This window comes from Pseudoliparis swirei, chromosome 18, assembly GCF_029220125.1.
Source record: "Pseudoliparis swirei isolate HS2019 ecotype Mariana Trench chromosome 18, NWPU_hadal_v1, whole genome shotgun sequence".
In the NCBI taxonomy this organism is placed as follows: Eukaryota; Metazoa; Chordata; class Actinopteri; order Perciformes; family Liparidae; genus Pseudoliparis; species Pseudoliparis swirei.
In genome coordinates this window covers 18925371-18951289 of record NC_079405.1, presented here as the reverse complement: position 1 = coordinate 18951289, position 25919 = coordinate 18925371, and the positions used below count along the sequence as shown (strand labels likewise).

Here is a 25919-nt window from a genome sequence, read left to right as displayed (position 1 = left end):
AGTTGGGGGAGGCCAGTCAGAGGTACGTCTAACCATATCCAGACTGGTGACACTTTTTATATTTTGGTGTTTTTCTTATTTGTTTATAAAAAGAATTCTCTATAGCGAGTCTAATGTGCGTTTTTGTTAATAAATTCACAGTTTTTGCACCCAATGATCGATTGACTAGAAAATTGGCATACATGTCCGCTTGGAACTGCTCTACAAAAACTAACATTATGACCATAATCTCCGCCTACTTAGATTTTCCGCCATTTTGAATTTTATAAAAAAAATGTGTTGTTTACTTTTCTCCAAAACGCTTGGTCCGATTCATACGAAAACATCTTGAGGTTCAATGTCAACAAATATTGTTGACAGATTGTTATCTTATTGCGTTCAGAGGATATGGACCAATGAACATTTAAGGGATGTGGCCTAATATTTGAAGTCACACAACTTCCAAATGATTGGCCTATCCTCACCAAGTTGCAATCATTTTATTTGCAGGCCTAGGAAAAGGACCCTCTCAAAAATTTTCAAAACAGCACATTGAACAAGGAAGATGTATTCTAAAGAATTTAACATAAAGACAGGACATTTGTGCAATAGAATTAGGCATGTTTTTGTAAATGAGAGTAGAGTTATTAAAAAACGTTAAGGTAGCAAAGATGTCTCGTAAAAGACCTTTGCCAGGCCAGAATGCAGGGTACAACATGGGTACAACGCCTAATTAATTCAAATTTCCTGATATTATAGCCACCAACGTGTGTGGCTGCGTGCGCGGCAACATGTTGGTCACCCCCGACAAAATCTCACTCCAAGTTTTTTGAAAAGTTGGCAGCTCTGGAAATGTCACTTGGTGAGGTGTGCGGCCAGTCGACGTTTCCATGGAGAGAAGAAGAATAATTAAAGTTGCAAGCAGCGATGTGCGGGTCCTCGTTCCTCCTTCCTTCCTCCGGACGCCGGCCCCCTCGGCGGAGAACGCAGGCCCGCCGTTTGGGCGTTTTACCCGATGTGTTTTAAGCTGATTTGCTTTGGCCACTCGGTGGCGCAATGAGTCGAATTCAAAATTAGCTTATGAATGTCTTCATGGTCAATATATTATGACATACGAGGAATATGGAGCGGATTAGACAATGTATGGCAGTTACATCAACTTGCATTTTCATGGCGAATGGTGTTTCTTTGTCGGTCTGGAGATAGCACATCGTTTAATATTCTTTAAATCTTTCAAATATTTTTCATGGCAAAGGTCTCAAGACCATATTGCCCGACTTTGGAATGAATCAGGTTTAATGTCTAGGAAGAGTTGACTGTTTTACAACACAATACAAAAAATGCAGATATTAAGCGATTTATCGCAGCGCCCCCTAATGTTAAAATATTCTGAAAAAATAGGGTATTAATGCCATGTAGACATTAGCTACAAATCTAATGAGGATAGGCCATGTAATTTTGAAGGAAGGTGTCTTTACATATTAGACCACACCCCTTAGATGTTCATTGGCCCATATCCTCTTTTTGAAGATTTTTTATTGCATTGAACCAATAATAAACCACAACAAGTGTTGTCTATGAATCACACCTATCGTTTAGGAGGAGTTAGAAAGAATGTGTTTTTTACAAGATTCAAAATGGCGAAAAATCTAAGTAGACGTAGCTTATGGTCATAATAATATTTTGTAGAGCAGGTCCAAGCGGACATGTATGCTGAATTACAAGTCAATTAGTCATTGGGGGCAAAAAATGTGGGCTTTTGAATGAAAATTCATTCTAGGGGGTTCTATTGAGCCATATTGCCATCTCGAAGCATTACAATTATATTATTAGGGTCCTCGTTACGACTTCGTCGTAGAGGAACCTATTGTTTTTCAAAGGATTCTTTTTCGTATTCTCTCTAAACAAACGTCGACTGGCCGCACATCTCATACCTCCAAAAAGTGACATTTTACATGCACATCAGGACTCGTGAAAAATTTGTGATTTTTGAGTTTTCGTATTTGTTTATAAAACAATGTCTCTCGCGCCCCCTAAAGTGTTTGTACCCACGACTTTTTTCGCCGATGACGGATTGAGTTGAAAGTTGCCATACACGTCCGTTTGGACCTGCTCTACAACATTGCCAATATCACCCCTAAGCTCCGCCTACTTACATTTTCCGCTGTTTTTTTCACTTTTCTCCAAAACGCTTGGTCCGATTCATCCGAAAATTTCTGAGATTCATCATTGGATCAATTTCAACGAAAATTCTTCACAGATTGTTGATATCTTATTGCGTTCAGAGGATATGGACCAATGAACATCCAAGGGGTGTGGCCTAATATATAAAGACAACTAACTTCCAAATCACTTTGACTATCTTCACCAAATTGGTAGCCTATGTCCACAAGGACACCCTTAACCTACCTTAATTTGTTCATAATATTTGAACATTAGGGGGCGCTACAATCAATCCCTCAATATATGCCTTTTTGGCCTTTTTTCATGTTTTTAGGGGTTGTAAAACAGTTAACTCCTCCTAGAGCTTAAACCCGATTAATTCCAAACTTGGGCAGTAAGGTCTTGAGACCTTTGTCTTGAAAAATCTTTTAAAGATTTAGAAAATATTAAAGTATGTGCGTTCTCCGGACATGAAAAATAAACACCATTCGCCATTAAAATGTAAGTTGATGTAGCTCGGCCATACATTATCCAATCTGCTCCATATTTCTCATATATCATGAGATAATGACCATGAAGAGATCCCTATGCCAATTCTAGTCATAGCGCCACTGAGTGGCCAAAGCACATAAGCCTAAAACGCATCGGATTCACATGTAATTTACATGTGGCTGTGGCTACTGATGTAGCTTACCACCACCGGTATGACTGTGTGTGTATGACTACTGGACTCTGGACTCTGTAAAGTGACTTCGGGTGACTTGAGAAGCGCTATATAAAATAAATGATTATTATTATTATTATTATGACATGGTCTAGACCAGTGGTCGCCAACCCGTCGATCGCGATCGACCGGTCGATCTCGGAGACGTTCCCTGTCGATCTCCAAAATAAAATGAAAATAAATTCAGAAACACATTGTTCCTTGTTTTCGAACATTTTCTGAAGTGTCTTCTGAAATGTTTTCTTTCTGACTGGAAGATTGACGTCAGAAAAGATCTCCGCCTGATTCATGAACGCCTGAAAACGGGTTCGCTTCCACAGCCGTGTTGTCAGCTGTGCTCCTGAAAGAGGGGAACGTACCACTACAGGTGGGGCGCAGGGGGAAATGCAGAAAGACCTTGATAACTTCACATATTGCACAAGCTCAAAGTACACCGACATAAAACTAAGTCATGAATAAGTAAATGTTGAAATGCCTGCACCTTCGTGTAAATGTTTACGTTACGGCATTAACAGGTTACACCTGCACATGCGTGACAGCCGAGATTCTTGGCGACTTGCCAGGTCTTACCTCAGTGAGTTTGGCTTTTCTGCTGTTGTCCTTCAAAACAAAAGCTCAACATTGAGCTTTTTTTTCTTGTCTAATAGAGCAATCTGGTTTACTTGAAAGTGATTGCAATTACATTTATTCTATTTTTTGAAAAGGGACAGATGCAGGAGTCACAAATGGTGATTCTCATATTTATTATTATGATAATTATTTAAATCTGAGGATGTCTGTTGAGTTGATGTGAATGTAATCACCAACGGTCTGAGTTCAGAACCAGTCCCAGATGAGAAAACTTTCATGAATACCAAATTTGCCCTGAAAAACTCATCAGTGGAGTTGAGAAAATCACCAAATCAAAGACCAGGAGCTGGATGACTGACAGCAGCTCACAGACGGCCTCAGACTGGCTGTCTGTGATTATGAACGAACTACAAGCTCACAGACAGAGTTCAGTCACAGCCATCACACTGACTGGAGTCACATGGCTTGATGGCATTATGATGAGAGCTGAACTTACATGAGTTGCACTGACGGATCATGTTGTCAGTGTTGTGTTGTAATTGGATTGGATTCAATTTATTGTCATTGCTAGAGTCCAGGTACAGAGGCAACGAAATGTAAATAAATACAACATTTATATTGGCAGTTCATCCAGCTGCTCATTTTTTCTTGTTCAGATTGTGTGCGGTTAACAAATATCTTACTTGTTATATTACACTTAAATTCTGTGTTCCTGGTCTCATCAATTTGAACGCTGGACCAAAATGACAATTAGGCCAAATAAAAAGTCGTAAATCCAGTCTGGACCGTCGTTTTCTCTCAACGCCTCAATAGGTAGATCTTGCCGGTCATGAAGGCGGAGGTCAGGGATCTTGAGCCCAAAAAGGTTGGTGACCACTGGTCTAGACTTTACGTAGATACACATGATGCATGTATATGTTAAAATTGTCACAGCGCCCCCTAATGGCTACACTGGACTCGCTCGAATCTGCTCCAAACTTCTCATGCTTCGTAGAATTCACGGCCTGAGGATATCAACAAGCCTTTTTTCACTTAGAGTCAAAGCGCCACCAACTTGCAAAGTAAAACCAGTGTCGCGGGACAAACGTTAAAACGCCCCAACGGCCGGCCTGTGTTTTCGGCCGAGGGGGCCGGCGTCCGGCCGGCACCCCCGACATGCGAAGGAGGAGCGAGGACCCGTTCATCGCTGCTTGCAGCTTTAATTATTATTACATTACATGTCATTTAGCAGTAGGGATGGGCATCGAGAACCGGTTGTTTTAGAACCGCTTCCCAGTGAACCGATTGTTTGGGATCGTCAGCCAAATTCTTTAACGGTTCTGCTAACGGTCATCTGTGGCGTTGCGCATGCGCAATTTTTGTGTGTTTCTTCTTCAGACTGCAGCAAACATGGCAACTAGGCAGAAGCGTTCTAAAGTTTGGCTCTATTTCACACGACAAAATGACAACTACGCCACTTGTAACGTGTGTAAAAAGTCTATTTCGTCGAAGGGAGGAAATACAACAAATATGAATAAGCATTTGAACACACAGCATGGAATTAAATTACAGGAATGTCATGTGTTCGATGCAGCAGCTCAGCTAACGTCGGCGCTTCATCTCTTTCTGTCCAAGGTAAACTCCTCAAAAGTGATCACAACCACTCACTGTGTGAAGCAATTTGCCTTTATTGTGGAGTAGTCGATCAAGTTATCTTCTGTCCCTTCGTTTGAAGCATACATTTTAGCTCCGGCATTGGTCTCCCATTATTGATCACTTCACGTTTGGATTGAAAGTCCAGTTTTGAGAAATGTTTGATCGTAACGGTGTTAATTATCGGAGGGCGTGTGTTATCAGCAAACGTTCGCGTTATCGTGTTAACCCATTATTAAACTGAGCATATCGATTTTTAATCCATTATTAAATTTAGCATATAGCTTAGCTACGCTAGCTTAGCTACAGAATCTTCCATTTTTAGCCCCCTACATTGAGGCAGAGGTAGTGTTTGCCTCCCCTCTTAATGTGGCTTTATGTCAGCTCAGCAAATTCAGCGATTTTGTTAGTGCCATTTGTTTCATTGTGTAAACCAGCTTTCACTATATACATAATCTCCATTGCCATCCAATTTAGCTGATGACGTTCAGAGTCAGACCGGTTCAGAGGCTGGTAGTCTGTCTGGGTCACAGGCTACAGCTAGCACGTCTTGTACACCTCCACCCCATCTGAGAGAGTGTTCTCCACGGCTGGAGACACAATAAGTCCTGAGAGATCGCGTATCCTCCCGGAGAAAGCAGACATGCTTATTTTTCTGCACAAGAATTGTTGATGATCCATACAATTGATGGTTGCACACTTGGTATTTGCCACTGCTAGTTTCATTTTTGGCGCTCAGTTCATATACCCTATTAAAAAAAGGAAGGAGCACTGTAATTTCTAGGAACATGTTTAAATTAAACAGAATACATTTTATTTAAGTTATGTAAGTTTTATTTTAAGTTCAAGAGGAATATGTATTCATGTTTTTGGTTATTTAAAAAAATGTAAATGTGTATGTATAAATACTGTATTAAAAATAAAAATTATATAAAAGAAAATTAATGAAAATAAACCCGTTTGTGCTCTTTTTTTCACCCCTTGCCCAATAAGAATCGAGAAAAGAATCAAAAAAAAGAATCGATAACGAATCGAATCAATTAGCAGGAATCGATAAGGCATCGGAATCATTAAAATCTTATCAATTCTCATCCCTATTTAGCAGACGCTTTTATCCAAAGCGACTTACAAATAAGTGCATTCAACCTAGAGTACAAACTAAGAACAACAAGAATACAGAAAGTAACATTTCCCCAACATAGTCGAACTACAAAAGTACCATAATAAGAGCCATTTAAGTGCCACTGAAGTGCTAATCTGTGTTTTAATCCAGATATAGTCGGAAAAGATTTTTTTTAGTTTCTGGCGGAAGATATAGAGACTTTCTGCTGTCCTGATGTCAGTGTGGAGCTCATTCCACCACTGAGGAGCCAGGACAGCAAACAGTCTGGATTTCGAGTGATTAGCTTGAAGTGCAGGAGTCACAAGCCGATTGGCTGTGCCGGGGTGTATGGTGTTACCATATCCCGGATGTAGATGGGGCCCGATCCGTTTGTAGCATGGTACGCCAGAACCAATGTTTTGAAGCGGATGCGGGCAGCCACCGGTAACCAGTGAAGAGAGTGGAGGAGCGGAGTGGTGTGGGTGAATTTCGGGAGGCTGAAGACCAGTCGAGCAGCTACATTCTGGATGAGCTGCAGAGGTTGGATGGCCTTGGCAGATAGATCAGCCAGGAGGGAGTTGCAGTAGTAGAGGCGTGAAATGACCAGATCCTGGACCAGAACCTGTGCCGCCTTCTGAGTAAGAAGAGGACGTATTCTCCTGATGTTGTGCAGCATGTACCTACAGGAACGCGCTGTCGCAGTGATGTTGGTCATCAGGGAGAGTTGACTGTCTAGTGTCACCCCGAGGTTCCTGGCAGGCAGGGTAGGGGCCAACACAGAGCTGTTGAAGGTGGTAGTCAGGTCATGGGTGGGGGAGCCTTTCCCTGGAAGGAATAGTAGCTCGGTCTTGTCAGGGTTGATTCTCAGGTGGTGTGCAGACATCCACTGAGAGATATCGGTCAGACAGGTAGAGATTTGCGCCGCCACCTGTGTTTCGGACGGTGGAAACGAGAAGATCAGTTGGGTGTCATCGGCATAGCTATGGTAGGAGAAGCCATACGAACGAATGACTTAGCCGAGAGAATTAGTGTACAGAGAGAAGAGGAGGGGACCTAGGACGGAGCCTTGAGGAACCCCAGTAGTAAGAGGTCAAGGATCAGACACAGATCCTCTCAAAGTTACCCGGTAAGTGCGGTCATTGAGGTAGGAAGATAAAAGGGCGAGTGCAGTGCCTGAGATCCCCAGGTCCTGAAGAGAAGAGATAAGGATCTGGTGGTTCACGGTGTCAAATGCTGCAGAAAGGTCTAGAAGGATAAGGACAGAGGAGAGAGAGGCTGCTCTAGCAGTGTGAAGCTGCTCAGAGACAGCAAGGAGGGCAGTCTCTGTTGAGTGGCCGGCCTTGAATCCAGACTGGTGAGGGTCAAGAAGGTTGTTGCTGTGGAGATAGGAGGACACTTGGTTAAAGATAGCTCGCTCCAGAGTTTTGGAAAGAAAAGGAAGAAGAGAGACCGGTCTGTAGTTGCTGACTTCAGACGGGTCAACCGTGGGTTTCTTCAGGAGAGGGTTGACTCTCGCCTCCTTCAGAGAGTTTGGGAAACAGCCAGTTGAGAGGGAGCTGTTTATAAGATGGGTGAGAAAGGTCAGAAGGTCAGGAGCAATAGCCTGGAGAATGTGAGACGGGATGGGGTCAAGGGCGCAGGAGGTCGGTCGAGCGGAGGTCACCAAGCTAAGAACTTGGTTGGGAGACAAGGGGGTGAAAGAGGAAAGAGAGGGGGATGAAGAAGAAGTTGGTGTTGGTGAAGTGATAGAAGATTGATTAGTAAAGGAGGAGCGTATGTCGTCTATCTTGTTTGTAAAGTAGTCGACAAAGTGGCTCGGCAAAAGGGTGGAAGGAGGAGGGGGACAGGGGGGATCAAGGAGGTTGGAAAAGATAAAGAGTTTTTTGGGGTTAGAGAAGGAAGACTGCATTTGTGTTAGGTCGAATGAGCTTTTGGCTGCAGAGATAGAGGCAAGGTGGCTCTCTCGGCGCGCACCGAGTCAGACAACCACGGGGAGAGGATTTGCGAACTGGTCGTGTCTTAAAAGGACAAAGAGAATCAAGAGTTGAAGACAGGGAAGAATCAGGTATATCAGGTAACTACATATTTGACTTTAAATGTCTGTGCCAAGTTTAGTCACGTTTCGAGCATGTTACATTGTTTATTTGTTCACGGCGAAGGATCAAAGTTTGCTGATGTTACGACTCGCCACACTTCAACGTGTCATTACGACCTTCACAGGTCTTGCATCTATTCTGGTATATTTTGCGAGGGATCTGAACAATCTGTGAGAAGGGTATAAAAGTAGGAAACATGTAACTTCCTCTTGCCACTAGGTGGCGCTATGACTATTATTCAAAATTAGCATATGGATGTCTTCAGGCTAAGTATGTCATGATATATGAGAAATATGGAGCAGATTACATAATGTATGGGCGAGTTACATCAACTTGCATTTTTATGGTGAATGGTGTTTTTTGCCGTTCGACCCACCAAACATAGTTTCATATTTTGTAATTCTTTCAAAGATTTTTGATGGCAAAGATCTCAAGATCATACAGGGAAAGTTTGGAATGAACTAGGTATAAACTCTAGGAGGAGTTAACTGTTTTACAAAACATGAAAAAAGGCAAAAAATGGCAAAAATGCAGATATTGAGGGATTAATTGCAGCACCCCCTAATGTTCAAATATTATGCAAAAAATAGGGTAGGTTAAGGGATGTGATATGGACATAGGCTAGCATGTTGGTGAGGATAGGCCAAATAATTTAGAAGTTGTGTGACTTCAAATATTAGGCCACACCAATTAAATGTTCATTGGTCCATATCCTCTGAACGCAATAACACAACAAGATTTTCACTTATTATTATGACATTTAACCAATAATGGACCACAGAAATATTCGTATGAATCGGACAAAGCGTTTTGGATAAAAGTGAAAAAAATATTTGTTTACAAAATTCAAAATAGCGGAAAATCTAAGTAGGCGGAGCTTAGGGGTGATAATTCCAATGTTGTAGAGCAGGTCCAAGCGGACATGTATGCCAGATTTCAGAATAATCGGTCAAAGTTTTCAAAAAAGGCAGTCTTTCTACTGCAAGGGGGCACTATAGAGCAATTTTTTTGTACCCAAATGAGAGACCTCTAAAATATCCAATTTTTCACCAGTCCTGATATGCATGTTAAATTTGACAACGTTTGGGATATGATAAAAGCCCCCAAAACACGTTTGTTGCTAGTGAAGAAGAAGAAGAACGGGAGTAATAATAACTCTTAGAAAAACAATAGATTCCTCTACGACGAAGTCGTCACAAGGACCCTAATAACTCTATGAAAAACAATAGATTCCTCTACGACGAAGTCGTCACGAGGACCCTAATAACTCTATGAAAAACAATAGGTTCCTCTACGACGAAGTTGTCACGAGGACCCTAATAATAACTCTTAAAAAAACAACAGGTTCCTCTACGACGAAGTCGTCAGGAGGACCCTAATAACTCTATGAAAAACAATAGGTTCAACGAGGACCCTAAAAATTAAAAATGCATCACAACATTGCACACATCCCCTTCCCCTATCTCTCTCTTAATGCAACCATTAGCAATGCACCCTGGATCAGGTCAGTTGTCCTGCAGAATCAACTTTTGATGGTTACTCTTCTTGTTTGGGAATCCATATTTTTTTTCCATTTCCCTCCTCTGACCCAGCTCTCACTTCACTCTCTTTTCCTTTCTATTCAATAGCTTCCTCTACCTCTCGGGCTGGACTGCGGTGCATTGACGTCGGCTCGCCCTCCCCTGCCCCCTCGCCCCCCAGCAATGGCCTCGCGCGTTGGTCTGCGGATGCAGGTACAATACAACAACCAACCAATATGTAGCACACACAAGAATTTCATTAGCTTTCAATATCAAACTCTGTTTTTAGTGTTGTTTCATCGACTGGACCTTGGAGAGGAAGGTATTTCCGGTCAATGTCAGAGCTTTGTGGGTCTGCCATTTATGTGAAGGGCATCTACGTTCAGCAACTACTGATAGATTTAGCCATGCTATTTGGCCCTTGCATTCTTACTGTACATACTTTCCTTAAAGGTTATTTCAATAGATGTGAGTCACCAGTTGTGCCTTTCTCGCAGCTCTTCGTGTCTGCTATTGAAAAAGCAGGGAGGCAGAGAAAAGTAAAAAGTAACATCACCCAGGACATGCAGGTTATAGGTCACAATGCTTTCATGAGCATTCCTATAATACGTGTATGTTGTGTGTCCAGCTGATGCGAGACCAGCTGCAGCAAGAGGAGCAACGTGAGAGGCAGCAGCTACAGCAGATACAGCAGCATCAGCAGCAGAATGCAGCCCTGCAATACATGCAGCATTGCATTGCTGGGCCACCTTCACCTACGCCAGCCATTTGCACCCCACAGCATCACCAAAGTATGCAGGTCCCTGTGGAGGTTCTTAAGGTCAGTAGAGCTGCAACAATAATTTTATTTTTCAATTAATTTGATCAACCACCCATCCATTCTCATCCACTTAGTCTGGGGTCGGGTCACGGGGGAAGCAGACCCAGCAAGCTGACCCAGACTTCCCTTTCACCCGCAACATTTTCCAGCTCATTCTGGGGCATCCTGAGGTGTTCCCAGGCTAGCCGGGAGATATAATCCCTCCAGCGTGTCCTTGGTCTTCCCCGGGGTCTCCTCCCAGTTGGACATGCCTGGAAAACCTCTAAAGAGAGGCAACCAGGAGGCATCCGAATCAGATGCCCGAACCACTTTAGCTGACTCCTTTTGAACCGAAAGAGTAGAGGCTCGACTCCAAGCTCCTTCCTGATGTCCGAGCTCCGTACCATATCTCTAAGGGTGAGCCCGGCCACCCTACGGAGGAAAATCATTTCGGCCGCGACCTTCTTCTTTCGGTCACGACCCAAAGTTCGTGATCATAGGCGAGGGTTGGAACATAGACCGACCATTAAATTGAGAGCTTTGCCTTTCGACTCAGCTCTCTTTTCACCAAGACGTTCCGGTGCAGGGCCTGCTTTTCTGCTCCAGCCGCACCGATCCGCCTGTCCATCTCCCTCTCCATTTTACCGTCATTCGTGAACAAGACCTTGAGATACCTGAACTCCTTCGCTTGGGGTAGGCACTCTGTCCCCACCTGGAGGGAGCAATCCACCGGTTTCCGGCAGAGCACCATGGCCTCAGATCTGGAGGTGCTGACTCTCATCCCCGCCGCTTCACACTTGGCTGCAAAACGCCCCAGTGAATTCCAGAGGTCATGGTCCCGAGATCTCCAAACCTGACCTGCTTCAGCCCCAGGCTGCACCTAGATATCTTGTCCATGAAAATCACAAACAGGTCCGGTGATAAAGGGCAGCCCTGGCGTAGGCCAACACCCACTAGGAATGCGTCTGACTTAATGTCGAGAATGTGAACATAGCTCTTACTGCAGGCGTACAGAGACCGGATATCCCGAAGCAACGAGTCCAGAACCCAATATTCCCGCAGCACCCCCCACAATAATCCCAGAGGGACCCGGTCGAAAGCCTTCTCCAAGTCCACAAAGCACATGTAGACTGGTTGGGCAAACTCCCAGGACCCCTGGAGTATTCTGTGGGGGTAAATAGCTGGTCCACAGTTCCACGACCGGGACAGAATCTGCACTGCTGGTCTTGAATCTGAAGTTTGACCAATGGTGGGAGCCTCCTTTCCAGCACCCTGGCATAAACTTTTCCTGGGAGGATGAGGAGTGTGATACCACGATAGCTCGAGCACACTTTCCGGTCCCCCTTTTTGAAAATGGGAACCACCACCCCGGTTTGCCAGTCGAAGGGCACTGTTCCTGACCCCCATGCGATATTGAAGAGGCATATCAGCCAAGACAGCCCAACAATTTCCAGCACCTTCAGCATATCAGGGCGCCCTTTCCAGGACCCTCCTACCGACTGCAAGAAGGTCGGATACTCTGAACTGCTGTTTGGCGCATAAGCAAAAACCACAGTCAGAACCTTACTCCACGCAACCACAGGGAGGCGACCGTCTCGTTCTCCGGGGAAAACTCCAACACAGCAGCGCTCAGCTGGGGGTTTGTGAGTATCCCCTCTCCCGCCTGCAATCTCACCCTGGGCAACTCCAGAAAAGAACAGAGTCCAACCCTTCTTCAGGAGCTTGGTTCCAGAGCCAGTGCTGTGCGTGGAGGTAAGCCCAACAATATCTACCTGGTACTGTTGGGCTGCTCCACCTCCCGCACCAGCTCTGGCTCCTTCCCCGCTAGCGAGGTGACGTTCCACGTTCCTAGAGCTAGTCTATGCTGCTGGCGATCGGCTCGCCAGTCCCCCTGCCCGGCCTGCCGCCTGGTCTTTATAGCACCCGACCCCGATGCTTGTCCCTGCGGGTGGTGGGTTTAATCAATTAATTTTAATACATTTATTCGACTTTATTGATTTATTATCAAATAAATTGCTCAATTAGTCAATACAATTTCAAAAATGTGTGAACATGTCCTTTCACATTTCCCCAGGATTAATGTTGACTCCTTTCAATTATATTGAATTTACAATGATATGAACAAAAATGCTCACCTTTTGAGGAGCTGGAACCAATGAACGTTTGACATTTCTTATTGATGAATGACTGGAAAAATTGTGAAATTTTGTTATTTTTAAAATATCACTTTATTGATTTATTGTTTGATGTTAGTCTGTGAATAATGTTTATTTAGAATAAGGTAACAATAAAAAAAAATCACAGGAAAAGAAAAATAACAGGTATTTATGATTTGATTCGTTGTTAATTGAATCCTCTTCATTCTTTTACAAACTCTCTTCTTTTCATGGAATGAGAGGAGTAAAGTCTAATTTCTGGTCATCATGCAAACACACTCAAAATGCTAAATCGATGTCATAGAAGGGATTGGCAAAAGAGAGAAAAGATGTTGGTTAAGGGGGGTTTCAAAAGGACAGGGCTGGGGCACTTCCATTAATCCACTCACATGCTGCTGAGCAGCAGGGAGCAGCGGAGGTGGTCTGGACTTCACTGGGCCTATCACGAAGCAGCACTGCCACACAGGGGGAAAATAAGGGACAGATTTGAAAAAAACAAAGAGCGAAAAAAATGTGGTGGATCAGCAAACAGGTAGGGGGAAGAAGACTGACAGATAAGAGATGTTGGACATGCTTCGCGATAAGACAGACAGGAGGGAAGTAGCTAGACTGAGATAGACAGGGACTGATGTGGCTGAAGTGACAATTTGCCTGATTTCAAATATGCTTGTTTGTGTCCTTATCTTTGATTGTGTGTGTTTGTGAGTGGTTGGGTTTGTGTAATACTCCATTATGTGTGTGTGGGTGGCTTTATGGTATTTTGAACTGTACATCTTTTTTATGCACAAGAAACTGGAGCAATTTTCTGCATAGACAATTTACTCTGTGTGGGTGTGGGTGTCTGTGTATTTCCTTTTCCCTTAATTTTGTTGAGAGAGTGATCTCTCCTACTATCAGTCTCTCCGAGCTTGTCACACCAGTGTTTCTGAGTGTGTCTCTGAACTTCATGTGTGACAGCGCTGGGCCAAATAGGTAAAATAGTTACAACTGAATAGTTGTTGCTTTGGCTTAAAATGCCTCTGTGTCTTGTGAGTACCAGTTTGTCAATATGTGCTGTAAAGAAAAAAACGCATACAAATTAGCATGCAGGTGTCAAAAGATGTTTTTATTAAAGAGTTTCTGGTTCACTTTAGGCCTGCTGTTGGTTATAAAACAGAGGGGGTTCGGAGGGCTGATGAGTTGGATCGTTCTCCGTTGTAATGGGGAGTAGGCCTGTTCTTTATTGAGCTTTACTCTTTGATGTGAAGGAATGAGGCCAGCCCATTGCTTTATGCAGCCACACCAGAGGATTTAGTGGCTTTACTCCCATGGTTTTACTACTGACTTAATGCTGCAACGTCCTTGTGCCATCACAGTGTTATGGTACAGGGATAATGAGGTGTGCATCTAAAGCACATACTTAATGTGCAATGTGTTTAATTAATTAATTATTTACTTAGTTTATTTTCGAGTGATTAGTAGAGGTAAGTAGACTTTATTGGCAAAATTCAATATTTGCAGTGAAAATGCCAATATGGTCATAAAAAGATGTGCTGTTGTCTTATACTCACAGCTTGGATTTGGTCACATATTTTGTCTCCAAACAACATTAACTTACTTCTTTACTTACTTACTATACATACTGGGACAGGGATGTCAAATGTGTATAGATTGTAAAAGCCCCCTGAGGCTGTGATATTGGGTTATATAAACTTAATTGAATTGAACATCTCGTATATACTGTAAAAGGAATCAAACAGTATCAACGAGGAATCAATCACATTGGCTCATGGAATAAGAATGTATCATATCCTGTTACTGTCCTTCCCTAATACAGGTACAGACCAACCTCGAGAATCCTACAGACTACCACATCCGTCAGTCTCGACGGCAACAGGTGAAAGAATTCCTGTCCACCACCTTTGCCACCAAACAGGTACCTTTCTGGATGCCTTTACTCTGCTCTGTATCTGTTTGCCTCTCATTAGATTCACCATTTAAATAGCCTGTCTCTGTGTTTTTGTCTGGTTGGTCAAACAATCCACACAGTATTGCAGTATATTTATCTTAGCCAGTACTCAGTCATTAACACCACTCTCTCTCTCTCTCTGTCTGTCTGTCTGTCTGTCTGTCTGTGTGTGTGTGTGTGTGTGTGTGTAGACAGTCCATGCAGTAGCAGGGCTGGTGCCGCCCTCTCCTCCCACACACATGGGACCTACAGGGGGTTCAGCGTCTGCCCCCCCACCCCTTCGCTCCCCACACATGCGCAACGAGCAGCTCATGTCTGGAAACAGTGCCCCCAACAGCCCCATGGCCATGCTCAACATCAGCTCCAGCCACGAGACAGAGGTAGACGCCTGCAAGCGTGGGCAGATGGTTGCATACACATTAATTCCTGGTTATATTATAAACTACAATTTATAAGAACTAAATTAAACAAATATCCCACAAATTTGACTTCAATACACTCCTTTACAATTATGAAGATTTAATACAGCCCCCAAAATGACATTATCTCCACATTTTATTGAAGCATCATAATGATTTAATAGGTCTTTGGTAGAGTGAAGCAACATTTGTGAATGCATCTGTGTTAATGTGTCGTGCACACAGTTGGTGTGTGGATGATTGTGTTGGTTAACTGGCAATAACTGAGATTGGAATTTAAACTCTCCATTATGGCCTTCCAACGGTAATTACAGCTTAACAAGTGACAGGGGAACAGCAGAATGTAAGGCCCTTTGAACCTGTCAGACTTTGACCCATTCTCTTCTTTTAGTCTCTGAGAGAAAACAGTCTTGCTCATTAGCCTCCGTGACATGATAGTTATCTTTAAAGTCTTCTCTTGAGTGAGACATTCACCTGGAGGCCTTCATGCTACCAGGTTTCAGGTGCTTTGATACACTCGAGGAGTGACAGTCGTCTTTGTATTGTATTTGCATGGAAAGGCACATTAGTTGCAGTTTTTGTCTAAAAAGTATCCATGATAGGTCTTTTAAGCTTGTCAGAATCATACAAGTGACACCGCAGGATTTTTCTTCCAGATGGATGAGGTCATCGATGACATCATCAGCATGCAGTCCAATTACGATGATATTCAGGCATACATTGACCCTGTTCAGATGCCAAACACAGTGAGTAGAACCAACCCACCAACAAAGTGTGATCTCAGGACTCTCTTATTTTTAGCGACTTCTAAACATCAAATGTACTTTGGACTCCTTTTTCAGTTCCATATTTTAGATTATCACCAAATATTTCCGACATAATTCAGGGGGGGGGGCATATTTCATTGGAAGTCTAACACTACAAGATGTGATATCGTGCACATATTGTAAAACCATTTAAAACATATTTGTAAATTTGGGCACAACTTGACATGGATACTTTTTGCCAATTTATCTTTTCCTTAGAACAAAAGCAACATGCAATTTTATTATAAGAAATTCAAATTAGTGAGGTAAAATAATTAAAGTTTTTTCGAATTATTTTTGTATAATTCAGCTTTTCAGTGAGGTAAAATAATTAAAGTTTTGTCGAATTATTTTTGTATAATTCAGCTTTTCAGTGATATCACCTTATTTCAGATAATTATTGAATTATTGCAAAGGATTACCTCACAATATATGGATGTACCTTGAATGCACTACCTCTAGAATTCTATAAAGTTGTAAAGTATTCACATATTATGTGGTCCTCTGAAACCCTCGTCCACTTTAGGTTATATTTTGGTCCACGTTTCCCCTAATTTAGTCATAGGGTTGGACTTGTCAATTCATCAATTCTCAAAACTTGGGTTTTCAGTAGTTTCTGTAATAACTGTTTTGGATCCTGTTTTGTCTAATACGGTCTCCCCTTTCAATTACGGTTAATGCTTTTAGTTTGTGTTGCTCTTATCGGGGATAGTGATGGTGTTGTTGCAGTTGTTATTCCTGGTAGAACACAATGAGCATTGTAATTGCTTAATATTGCAAGGCAGCCATTGAAATGTAGCTTTAAACCGGCTTTCCTTGTTCTCCCCATATGTCCTAATGCACCCATATACTCAAACTCACATCCACACATGAAAATGTGCATAATTGACTTAAGCACTAAACATTCCATCCTTAATCCACGATGCAAGTAGTTAAAAACTGTAGGGAAGACATTTCAGACAAGGACTGTACAGTGCTTTGTCTGAGGACAGAAACTCAGAAAATTAACAATTAAACTGCTAGCAGTTAGAGTTCAACTTGTTTACAAGATGTTTGGAGGAAGATAGGGAGGTAAGGAGAAGTAGAGCGGGAGGAAAAGAAAGGAGGAGGGAAAAGGGGATGTGGGCAATTTGTGCAAGGGGAAAACAGGCTGAAAGTCCAGTTAGAGGAAAGTTCACTTTTGTTTGGAGGGGAGCGGAGGTAGAAGAATGACAGGATCGGTGTTGCCGAGGTCAGTCTCCCAAGACAGGGGTGCCAGTGCCAGAGACAGCTGTGCATGCTGGTGCCTGAGAGAAGAATAAACACCACTGGCCTAGTGAGGGAAGGAGCAGAGGATGAAGGAGATGAATAAGACATATGCCATTGTGGAAGTTTTTGAAGGAGAACAGATTCAGCTGGTAAGACAATAAAGCGCTGTTTGTCAGACTTTTTTGCATGACTTTGGTTACTGTTGCAGTTTAGCTTCCATTCTGAGTGAACCACAGGATGCAGTGACAGCTCTAACTCCCAGCCGCGGGTCCCTGATTATGAAATGAACCAAAGCAGGGGTGGTGGGATGGGGGAGGTTTTAGGTTCTATATTTGTGTTTGTGCATATGTGATAGGTGGTTCTGCAAGACTCCAAACCAGAATTGTTGGTGTTAGGCATCACGTTGGGCTTTACCATGCAACTAGAGCATTGTGTGTGGTCATCTATCTGGCCTACTGCGAGAGAGAGAGAGACCCCCCCCCCAAAATAATTCTGTAGCTTTATCTGATAATATGTCCTCTGCTGTTGATGACTTTAGTCCCTTTGACTGTCTGCATGTGTTTATATGTGTACTCATAACATTACACTTGATTGATTAGATTAGGCAAATGATCAACCCTGATCAGTGTGTGCATATGTGTGTAAAGCCAGCGCAATTATGCAACTGAGAGAGAAACTCAAAGAACAGATCAATATGTTAATAGTGCTGCATCAGAACATACTATAGATGATGTGTACAGGGTTTTGTGTTAAAATACACTGGAACCAAAACTCAAAACCGTACTCCCAATTGACAGACCAGTGAGCAAAAAAATACCTGCTAATCCTGATGGGGATTAAAGCAGCAAACTCCATGGAATTCTTGGAATCTCAAAGTTAAGTAAAAGCTCGGAATTCCAATGAATACCAGGCACAAGTGAACAGTTTGAATATTACGTGTGTGTGTGTGTATGGATGGTTACACTGAGCCATAATGTGTCCCAGTCATACTTGCTTATTTAATTGAGTTAGATGGGATCTTGTTGGAGAGTTGCATTTTGAGAGCTAGGCTGCTAGGCGACCCATCTTGAAACGGGGACCCCAAGCTTGTTTACCATACCATTTTGTGAGTGCTGTGTCAGCACTACTTATATCTATACAACCAATATGTTTATGGTCAAATTGTTTACTAAAGTACAACAGTGTGTACAAGTGCACAAAGTACCTTATATGTCCAGCCTCTTAATATTGAAAGTGCAGCAAATTGATGCATAGAACTTTAAAATGTGTAAAATGTTTCGCATTCCCTCGGTCAGGGTCTGAGGTCCACCGATCAGAGTCCACAACATCTTGTGGGAGACGCTGATGAAGATCAACAAAAGACTTTACGCTGTGATTTTCCAAACAGTTGGCAAAAGTGTAAACCACAACAATAAACTTTCCTCCTCACTAGTGAAGATTATACTTCCTTTTCCCACTCTTTTGTGACATTTTTAATAAAGCCTATCATTTAAAGTGAACCTGAGGAGGTTTGTGTATTTATGAGTGTTTGATTTCACAGTAGCCAACAGATAAGGTATCTTTTCCTTCAGGTTCTTATCTTTCAGGCCTCATTAGCAGTGTCACATTTGCCCTCACTTCAGGGCGTACGATACAATTTGTAACAAAGCATCAAAAGTCCATTGCAGTCAAACTATATAGTACAATTAAAAGGAAATCACGTCTTTTTAGGACTCTATACAACACTAAATCAAAGCTTTTATACAATGTCTAAAGTGCAAAAGTTAGGACCCCACTCCACAAGTGTGAGTTCAGGAGCTGGAGAAGGCAGAGGATAGAATCAAGCCATAAAGAGAGAGAGATTAGGCACATAGGATAGTCAATCATTGCTGTGTGTTTGGCAGGATGCTCTGAGGTGTGATATTATTGCATTATCTTCTGCTATCTGTTCTTTACAGCGCACTAAACACGAACAAGAACACTGCCTTTATAAAGATACTTACTATGGTGTATGGAGCTGTAAAGATGTAGTCTAGGAAATGGATAAATAATCTGGATTTAACACCAGTTTGACCTGAATTTGATTCAGCATTACTTTCTGTATTAATTCTATTTTCATAATTTTTTTCAAGTGTAACATCCTGTTAAATTGCGAACTTTGGAAGAGGTGTGTGCGTGTGCGTGTGTGTGTCGATTTTCATTTTACTCCTTGATCAACTCAGTGCTTTTGAGTAGCTTTATTCACAACTGTCTATAGACAACAAAGCATTGCATCAAGGACCTTCATTCTGCACAGTGGAAATTATTATTTTTCAAGTAAATTTCACTTGTAGATTGTTGGTTTTCTATATGTGTGTGTGTGTGTGTGTGTTCCCCCCAGCTCCCCCTGTCTAGCAGTCACCTGGATGTGTATACAGGTCCGGGGATGAAGTGTCCAGCCATTGCTATGACCAGCAACTCCTGTCCTGCCAACCTGACAATCAAAAGAGAACTGTCAGGTGCGAAAGTTGTACACTTTGCACTTTGTAAACTACTAAGATCAATAACAGACGGTTATTGAGGAAATGTAAAACATTTGCTTCCCAGACAGTACCTTGTCCTGTAATATACAGTATGCTGTAGCATTTGTTGACACCATTGATCAAATGGCACAGTCTCAAACCATTATATAATCACTTTTTGTTTTTGCAAAAATACAGAAGCCCGTGCACTGGCCAAGGAGAGACAGAAGAAAGACAACCACAATCTAAGTAAGTCTTTCCATCAGCATGCTCTTTATATAGTGATGCCCTAAATAGTTTAGTGACTTTCCCCCCATGATTTTTTAAAATTTATTCGAGACACGGGTAACATGCTTGTGAATATACTCCGTGTAATCCTATTTCTAAATATGTATTTTGTATGTACCCTTCTTAACACCTTATTTTAAATAAACTGGATGTAGTCACATGTGTAGTAACAAGTCAGTTCACTCTGGGCTGTTTTCATACCATTTTTAAAGTATTAAGAGGAAATCACCTTTTTTTTCTTCTTGTGATAACGAGTTAACTGTCGAAGCTTGATTTCTCGAGATAAGGATATTAAAGACTTTGAATCATGTCCATTTAGGGCTTCTGTACTTTACCCAAATAATGTAACTACATTTCTACTTTCTCATCAGCAGCACTGCACATGAAATGAGTTCAAACACACCCACCATCATCTGTGTCTTGCAAAAACAGTTTTGTATAGCCTTGAACTGATTTAGCTGATGTTGTGTAACTAGTGAGTGGATAGTTAATCAGGTATTTTTTTGCTGTCCTGGCACTTAAGGGTAATTGCCTGTGACTGTGTGTGTGTTTATGTGTGTGTGTGTATGTGTGTGCGCGCCCCGAAAAATGTGTTAATTGTTGTCTTTAACTGTACTGTATATATCCAGTGTGCACTTATCTGCACTTTTCTCATATGCACCACAGTGCAGCCCTGTGTCATGTTTACTGTTTTTATGAATGCTATGCATACCTAATAATTCACCTTTTTACTTACAAAAAATCCAATCTTTTTTCTTTGTCTTTTGTCTGTTCAATAGTTGAAAGGAGAAGGAGATTCAACATCAATGATCGTATCAAAGAGTTAGGCACCATGATCCCCAAAACCAATGACATGTGAGTTGCTTTAATAACATTGTATTTTTAGCGCAGGTTTAATTTGCTACTGCCAGTTACTTATCTATGAATTGGCCTGTGTATACTTTACTGTGTCCATAGTGATTTGCGCTGGAACAAAGGCACTATACTGCGGGCGTCTGTGGAATACATCAAACGCATGCAGAAGGATGCACATAGATCGAGAGAGGTGGAGAATAACTTCAAAAGGATGGAGATGGCCAACAAACAACTGATGCTCCGCATCCAGGTCACTCACTCACTCACACACACACACACAGACACACACACACACACACACATGTAGATAAACTAAATAACAGCAAATAGTCTGATCATGTTGCCCTTTGACTACAGGAGTTGGAGATGCAGGCTCGTATACATGGTCTTCCCAGTACCTCTCCTTCTGCCCTGAACCCGACTGACCTGATGGCTTCTTATATAAAACAAGAGACATGTCCAGAGGAGAACCTCTCTCACCCCATGACACAAGCCCACCACCAGCCCCAGCACCTACCCCAGAACCAGGCTCATCCTCAGGCCCAGCAGCATCACTTCCTCCAGCAGACCCACCTCCATCTCCAGGGCCAGGTTCAGCAACAGCCCAGGCAGCTGAAACCGCTTCCCCAACACCAGCAGCAGCCCCAGCCACCCATCCAGTTCCCAGCTGTTGGCAGCTCCCAGCCCTTTGACTTTACCCAGTCGCTGGACTTGTGTGATGGGATACCTAGCTTCTCAGACGGCATTTCGGGGCTAGGCGACTTGGGTGGACTGGATGTCCAGGGAAGGAGAGGTGAGCTGGGCTTCCTGATGATGGACGAGCCCTTGTCCCCTTTGGGAGGAGACCCATTGCTCTCTGCGATGTCGCCTGAAGGCTCAGTGGATTCCAGCCGAAGATCCAGCTTCAGCATAGAGGATGGAGACATACTGTAGACACGTGCATAAAAACACACACATTCAGTAACACAAACACAGGCAGAAGCACATGCAGAGGTTTCAGAAAGGTTGCAGTAAAAACAGCATCACAAACTGATGGTCCGTTGGCACAACAGATTTACAGCACATACAATAGACATGAAACGGCAACCAGACGTGACATTATTTCCCCACTTCACTAATACTATGCACACAATACTATTTAAACATGCACCAATGATACTCATTGGTGGTACAATTACCCCCGTGTCCTTAACGGCACAAGCAAAAGAAGGTACAAATTATGTATAGTTCAAATGTTCACAAACACACACACACACACACACACACACACACACACACACACAGTCCTGTATGGGCATCAGACTGAGGACCGGGTGGAATAACTATGGAAGTGAGGACCACCCTTTCTGCTATATTTAAAAATAAATGAATGTTGCATTTGAGCACCAGGAAGCTGCCCCACTAAAGTTCCCACCTCAGATTATTTTTAAATTAAGAATTCAAATTAAATCAATCCTGACCCAGTTGACCATCAGAGTGAGGACCGTTTCCTAGAGGGCGCTGTTGGGTTCATTTTTTATAATGGAATAGTTGACCATCCTTCTCTCTTAAGCTGCAGTTATTATTTTGTATGTGATTATTAAATAATAAATAGGTGTGTCTGGTTTAAAAAGTGACCATGTGATGACATCATTAGAGCGCTGCATAAAGGGACAGGTGATTGTTTATGGATATCATTATTGATAGACAAAAGTATTATCGTACACTTTCCAAGAAAGATGCAATGAACAGTGTCTCCTGAGTACAGAATTGATTTATTTAAACAATTACTATTATAGAACAATAGGTTGCATGAATTGTTTTCTAATGCATTCACGCGGCTTTAGATCACTAACAGTGTTCTCACCCTCAGTCTCTCTCTTCTTCCCATGTCTCTCTCTCTCTCTTCACAGAACACTAGGTTGCATGAACTGAACACAACTGTCTCTTCACTCTAATATAATTTGTGGGACGCTTCCCTTCCATCTCGCGTCACAAAGTTGTTGTGTACAAAGTCGTTGTGTACAAAGCTGTTGACTCTGGCTCCATACGACCTGACAGCTGTTTTGTGACAGCGGTCTTTTCCTCGTCCACGTCCTCTTCATGTGTCCTCTGGTGGCCTACAGGAAGTAGAACATGTCACATGACACACAGACCTCAGTGTGGATGTGTTGAGGCTCATGCAGACTCTGACACATGACACTACTTTACCATTTCTTTACCATTTCCTTACCATTTCTTTACCATTTCTTTCTCATGTCTTGAGTGTTCTCTTCTCAGCATTGTTCTCCTGGGCTGTGATCCTCAGCCACAGCTCCACATCCTGCTGGTCCAGGAGAGATGAAGGTTTACAGCATCAGGCTGGAATATAGAAACACACGGTTACTACGGTAACAAGGCCTGGTGTTCTACTCTGGTACTTTAATGTTCATGAATGGACAGGTGAATGTGACGACACGAACAGGTGAATGTGACGACACGAACAGGTGAATGTGACGACACGAACAGGTGAATGTGACGACAGGAACAGGTGAATGTGACGACAGGAACAGGTGAATGTGACGACAGGAACAGGTGAATGTGACGACACGAACAGGTGAATGTGACGACACGAACAGGTGAATGTGACGACACGAACAGGTGAATGTGACGACACGAACAGGTGAATGTGACGACACGAACAGGTGAATGTGACGACACGAACACGTGAATGTGACGACACGAACACGTGAATGTGACGACACGAACAGGTGAATGTGACGACAGGAACAGGTGAATGTGACGACACGAACACGTGAATGTGACGACACGAACACGTGAATGTGACGACAGGAACAGGTGAATGTGACGACACGAACACGTGAATGTGACGACACGAACAGGTGAATGTGACGACACGAACAGGTGAATGTGACGACACGAACAGGTGAATGTGACGACAGGAACAGGTGAATGTGACGACACGAACAGGTGAATGTGACGACAGGAACAGGTGAATGTGACGACACGAACACGTGAATGTGACGACACGAACAGGTGAATGTGACGACACGAACAGGTGAATGTGACGACACGAACACGTGAATGTGACGACAGGAACAGGTGAATGTGACGACACGAACAGGTGAATGTGACGACACGAACACGTGAATGTGACGACAGGAACAGGTGAATGTGACGACAGGAACAGGTGAATGTGACGACAGGAACAGGTGAATGTGACGACACGAACAGGTGAATGTGACGACAGGAACAGGTGAATGTGACGACACGAACAGGTGAATGTGACGACACGAACAGGTGAATGTGACGACACGAACAGGTGAATGTGACGACACGAACAGGTGAATGTGACGACACGAACAGGTGAATGTGACGACACGAACAGGTGAATGTGACGACAGGAACAGGTGAATGTGACGACACGAACAGGTGAATGTGACGACAGGAACAGGTGAATGTGACGACAGGAACAGGTGAATGTGACGACACGAACAGGTGAATGTGACGACACGAACAGGTGAATGTGACGACACGAACACGTGAATGTGACGACACGAACAGGTGAATGTGACGACACGAACAGGTGAATGTGACGACACGAACAGGTGAATGTGACGACACGAACAGGTGAATGTGACGGCACGAACAGGTGAATGTGACGACACGAACAGGTGAATGTGACGACACGAACACGTGAATGTGACGACACGAACAGGTGAATGTGACGGCACGAACACGTGAATGTGACGGCACGAACAGGTGAATGTGACGACACGAACACGTGAATGTGACTACATGAACAGGTGAATGTGACGACACGAACAGGTGAATGTGACGACACGAACAGGTGAATGTGACGACACGAACAGGTGAATGTGACTGCACGAACAGGTGAATGTGCGACATGAACAGGTGAATGTGACGACAGGAACAGGTGAATGTGACGACATGAACACGTGAATGTGACTACATGAACAGGTGAATGTGACGACATGAACAGGTGAATGTGACGACAGGAACAGGTGAATGTGACGACACGAACAGGTGAATGTGACGACACGAACAGGTGAATGTGACGACAGGAACAGGTGAATGTGACGACGAACAGGTGAATGTGACGACACGAACAGGTGAATGTGACGACACGAACAGGTGAATGTGACGACACGAACAGGTGAATGTGACGACACGAACAGGTGAATGTGACGACACGAACAGGTGAATGTGACGACAGGAACAGGTGAATGTGACGACATGAACAGGTGAATGTGACGACATGAACAGGTGAATGTGACGACACGAACAGGTGAATGTGACGACAGGAACAGGTGAATGTGACGACACGAACAGGTGAATGTGACGACACGAACAGGTGAATGTGACGACACGAACACGTGAATGTGACGACAGGAACAGGTGAATGTGACGACACGAACACGTGAATGTGACGACACGAACAGGTGAATGTGACGACAGGAACAGGTGAATGTGACGACACGAACACGTGAATGTGACGGCACGAACAGGTGAATGTGACTAGATGAACAGGTGAATGTGACGGCATGAACAGGTGAATGTGACGACATGAACACGTGAATGTGACGGCATGAACAGGTGAATGTGACGGCATGAACAGGTGAATGTGACTAGATGAACAGGTGAATGTGACTACACGAACACGTGAATGTGACGACACGAACAGGTGAATGTGACGGCACGAACAGGTGAATGTGACGACATGAACAGGTGAATGTGACGGCACGAACAGGTGAATGTGACGACACGAACACGTGAATGTGACGACACGAACAGGTGAATGTGACGACACGAACAGGTGAATGTGACGGCACGAACAGGTGAATGTGACTAGATGAACAGGTGAATGTGACGACACGAACAGGTGAATGTGACGGCACGAACAGGTGAATGTGACTAGATGAACACGTGAATGTGACGACATGAACAGGTGAATGTGACGACATGAACAGGTGAATGTGACGACATGAACACGTGAATGTGACTACATGAACAGGTGAATGTGACTAGATGAACAGGTGAATGTGACTACATGAACAGGTGAATGTGACGACACGAACAGGTGAATGTGACGGCACGAACAGGTGAATGTGACTAGATGAACAGGTGAATGTGA

At 43.2% G+C, this 25919-nt stretch overlaps 1 protein-coding gene and 2 long non-coding RNA genes across 4 annotated transcripts in view; 1 reads left to right on the top strand and 2 right to left on the bottom strand.

Annotated features, from left to right (window-relative positions):
- The window catches only part of tfeb (transcription factor EB), a 40413-nt gene extending 18012 nt beyond the window's left edge, over positions 1-22401 (top strand). Inside the window, exons 2-11 of one of the 2 annotated variants that reach the window (XM_056436918.1) lie at positions 9895-9999; positions 10415-10606; positions 14558-14656; positions 14881-15069; positions 15765-15854; positions 19522-19639; positions 19841-19891; positions 20710-20785; positions 20888-21035; positions 21143-22401. In XM_056436918.1, the coding sequence (XP_056292893.1) occupies positions 9970-9999; positions 10415-10606; positions 14558-14656; positions 14881-15069; positions 15765-15854; positions 19522-19639; positions 19841-19891; positions 20710-20785; positions 20888-21035; positions 21143-21718 (1569 nt within the window). In that variant the 5' untranslated portion in view covers positions 9895-9969 and the 3' untranslated portion in view covers positions 21719-22401. Of the gene's footprint in view, positions 1-9894; positions 10000-10414; positions 10607-14557; positions 14657-14880; positions 15070-15764; positions 15855-19521; positions 19640-19840; positions 19892-20709; positions 20786-20878; positions 21036-21142 lie in introns of both variants that reach the window. The other variant, XM_056436917.1, reaches the window with a different exon arrangement.
- On the bottom strand, positions 15862-20761 carry LOC130208043 (uncharacterized). Its single transcript, XR_008834356.1, has 3 exons — positions 20667-20761; positions 19543-19614; positions 15862-17226 (listed from the first exon to the last, which is right to left on the bottom strand). It is a non-coding gene; the product is annotated as an uncharacterized LOC130208043 (long non-coding RNA).
- A 119-nt stretch (positions 22402-22520) lies between the features above and the next one.
- Positions 22521-23119, bottom strand: LOC130208044 (uncharacterized). Its single transcript, XR_008834357.1, has 2 exons — positions 22998-23119; positions 22521-22884 (listed from the first exon to the last, which is right to left on the bottom strand). It is a non-coding gene; the product is annotated as an uncharacterized LOC130208044 (long non-coding RNA).
- Positions 23120-25919: the final 2800 nt, after the last annotated feature.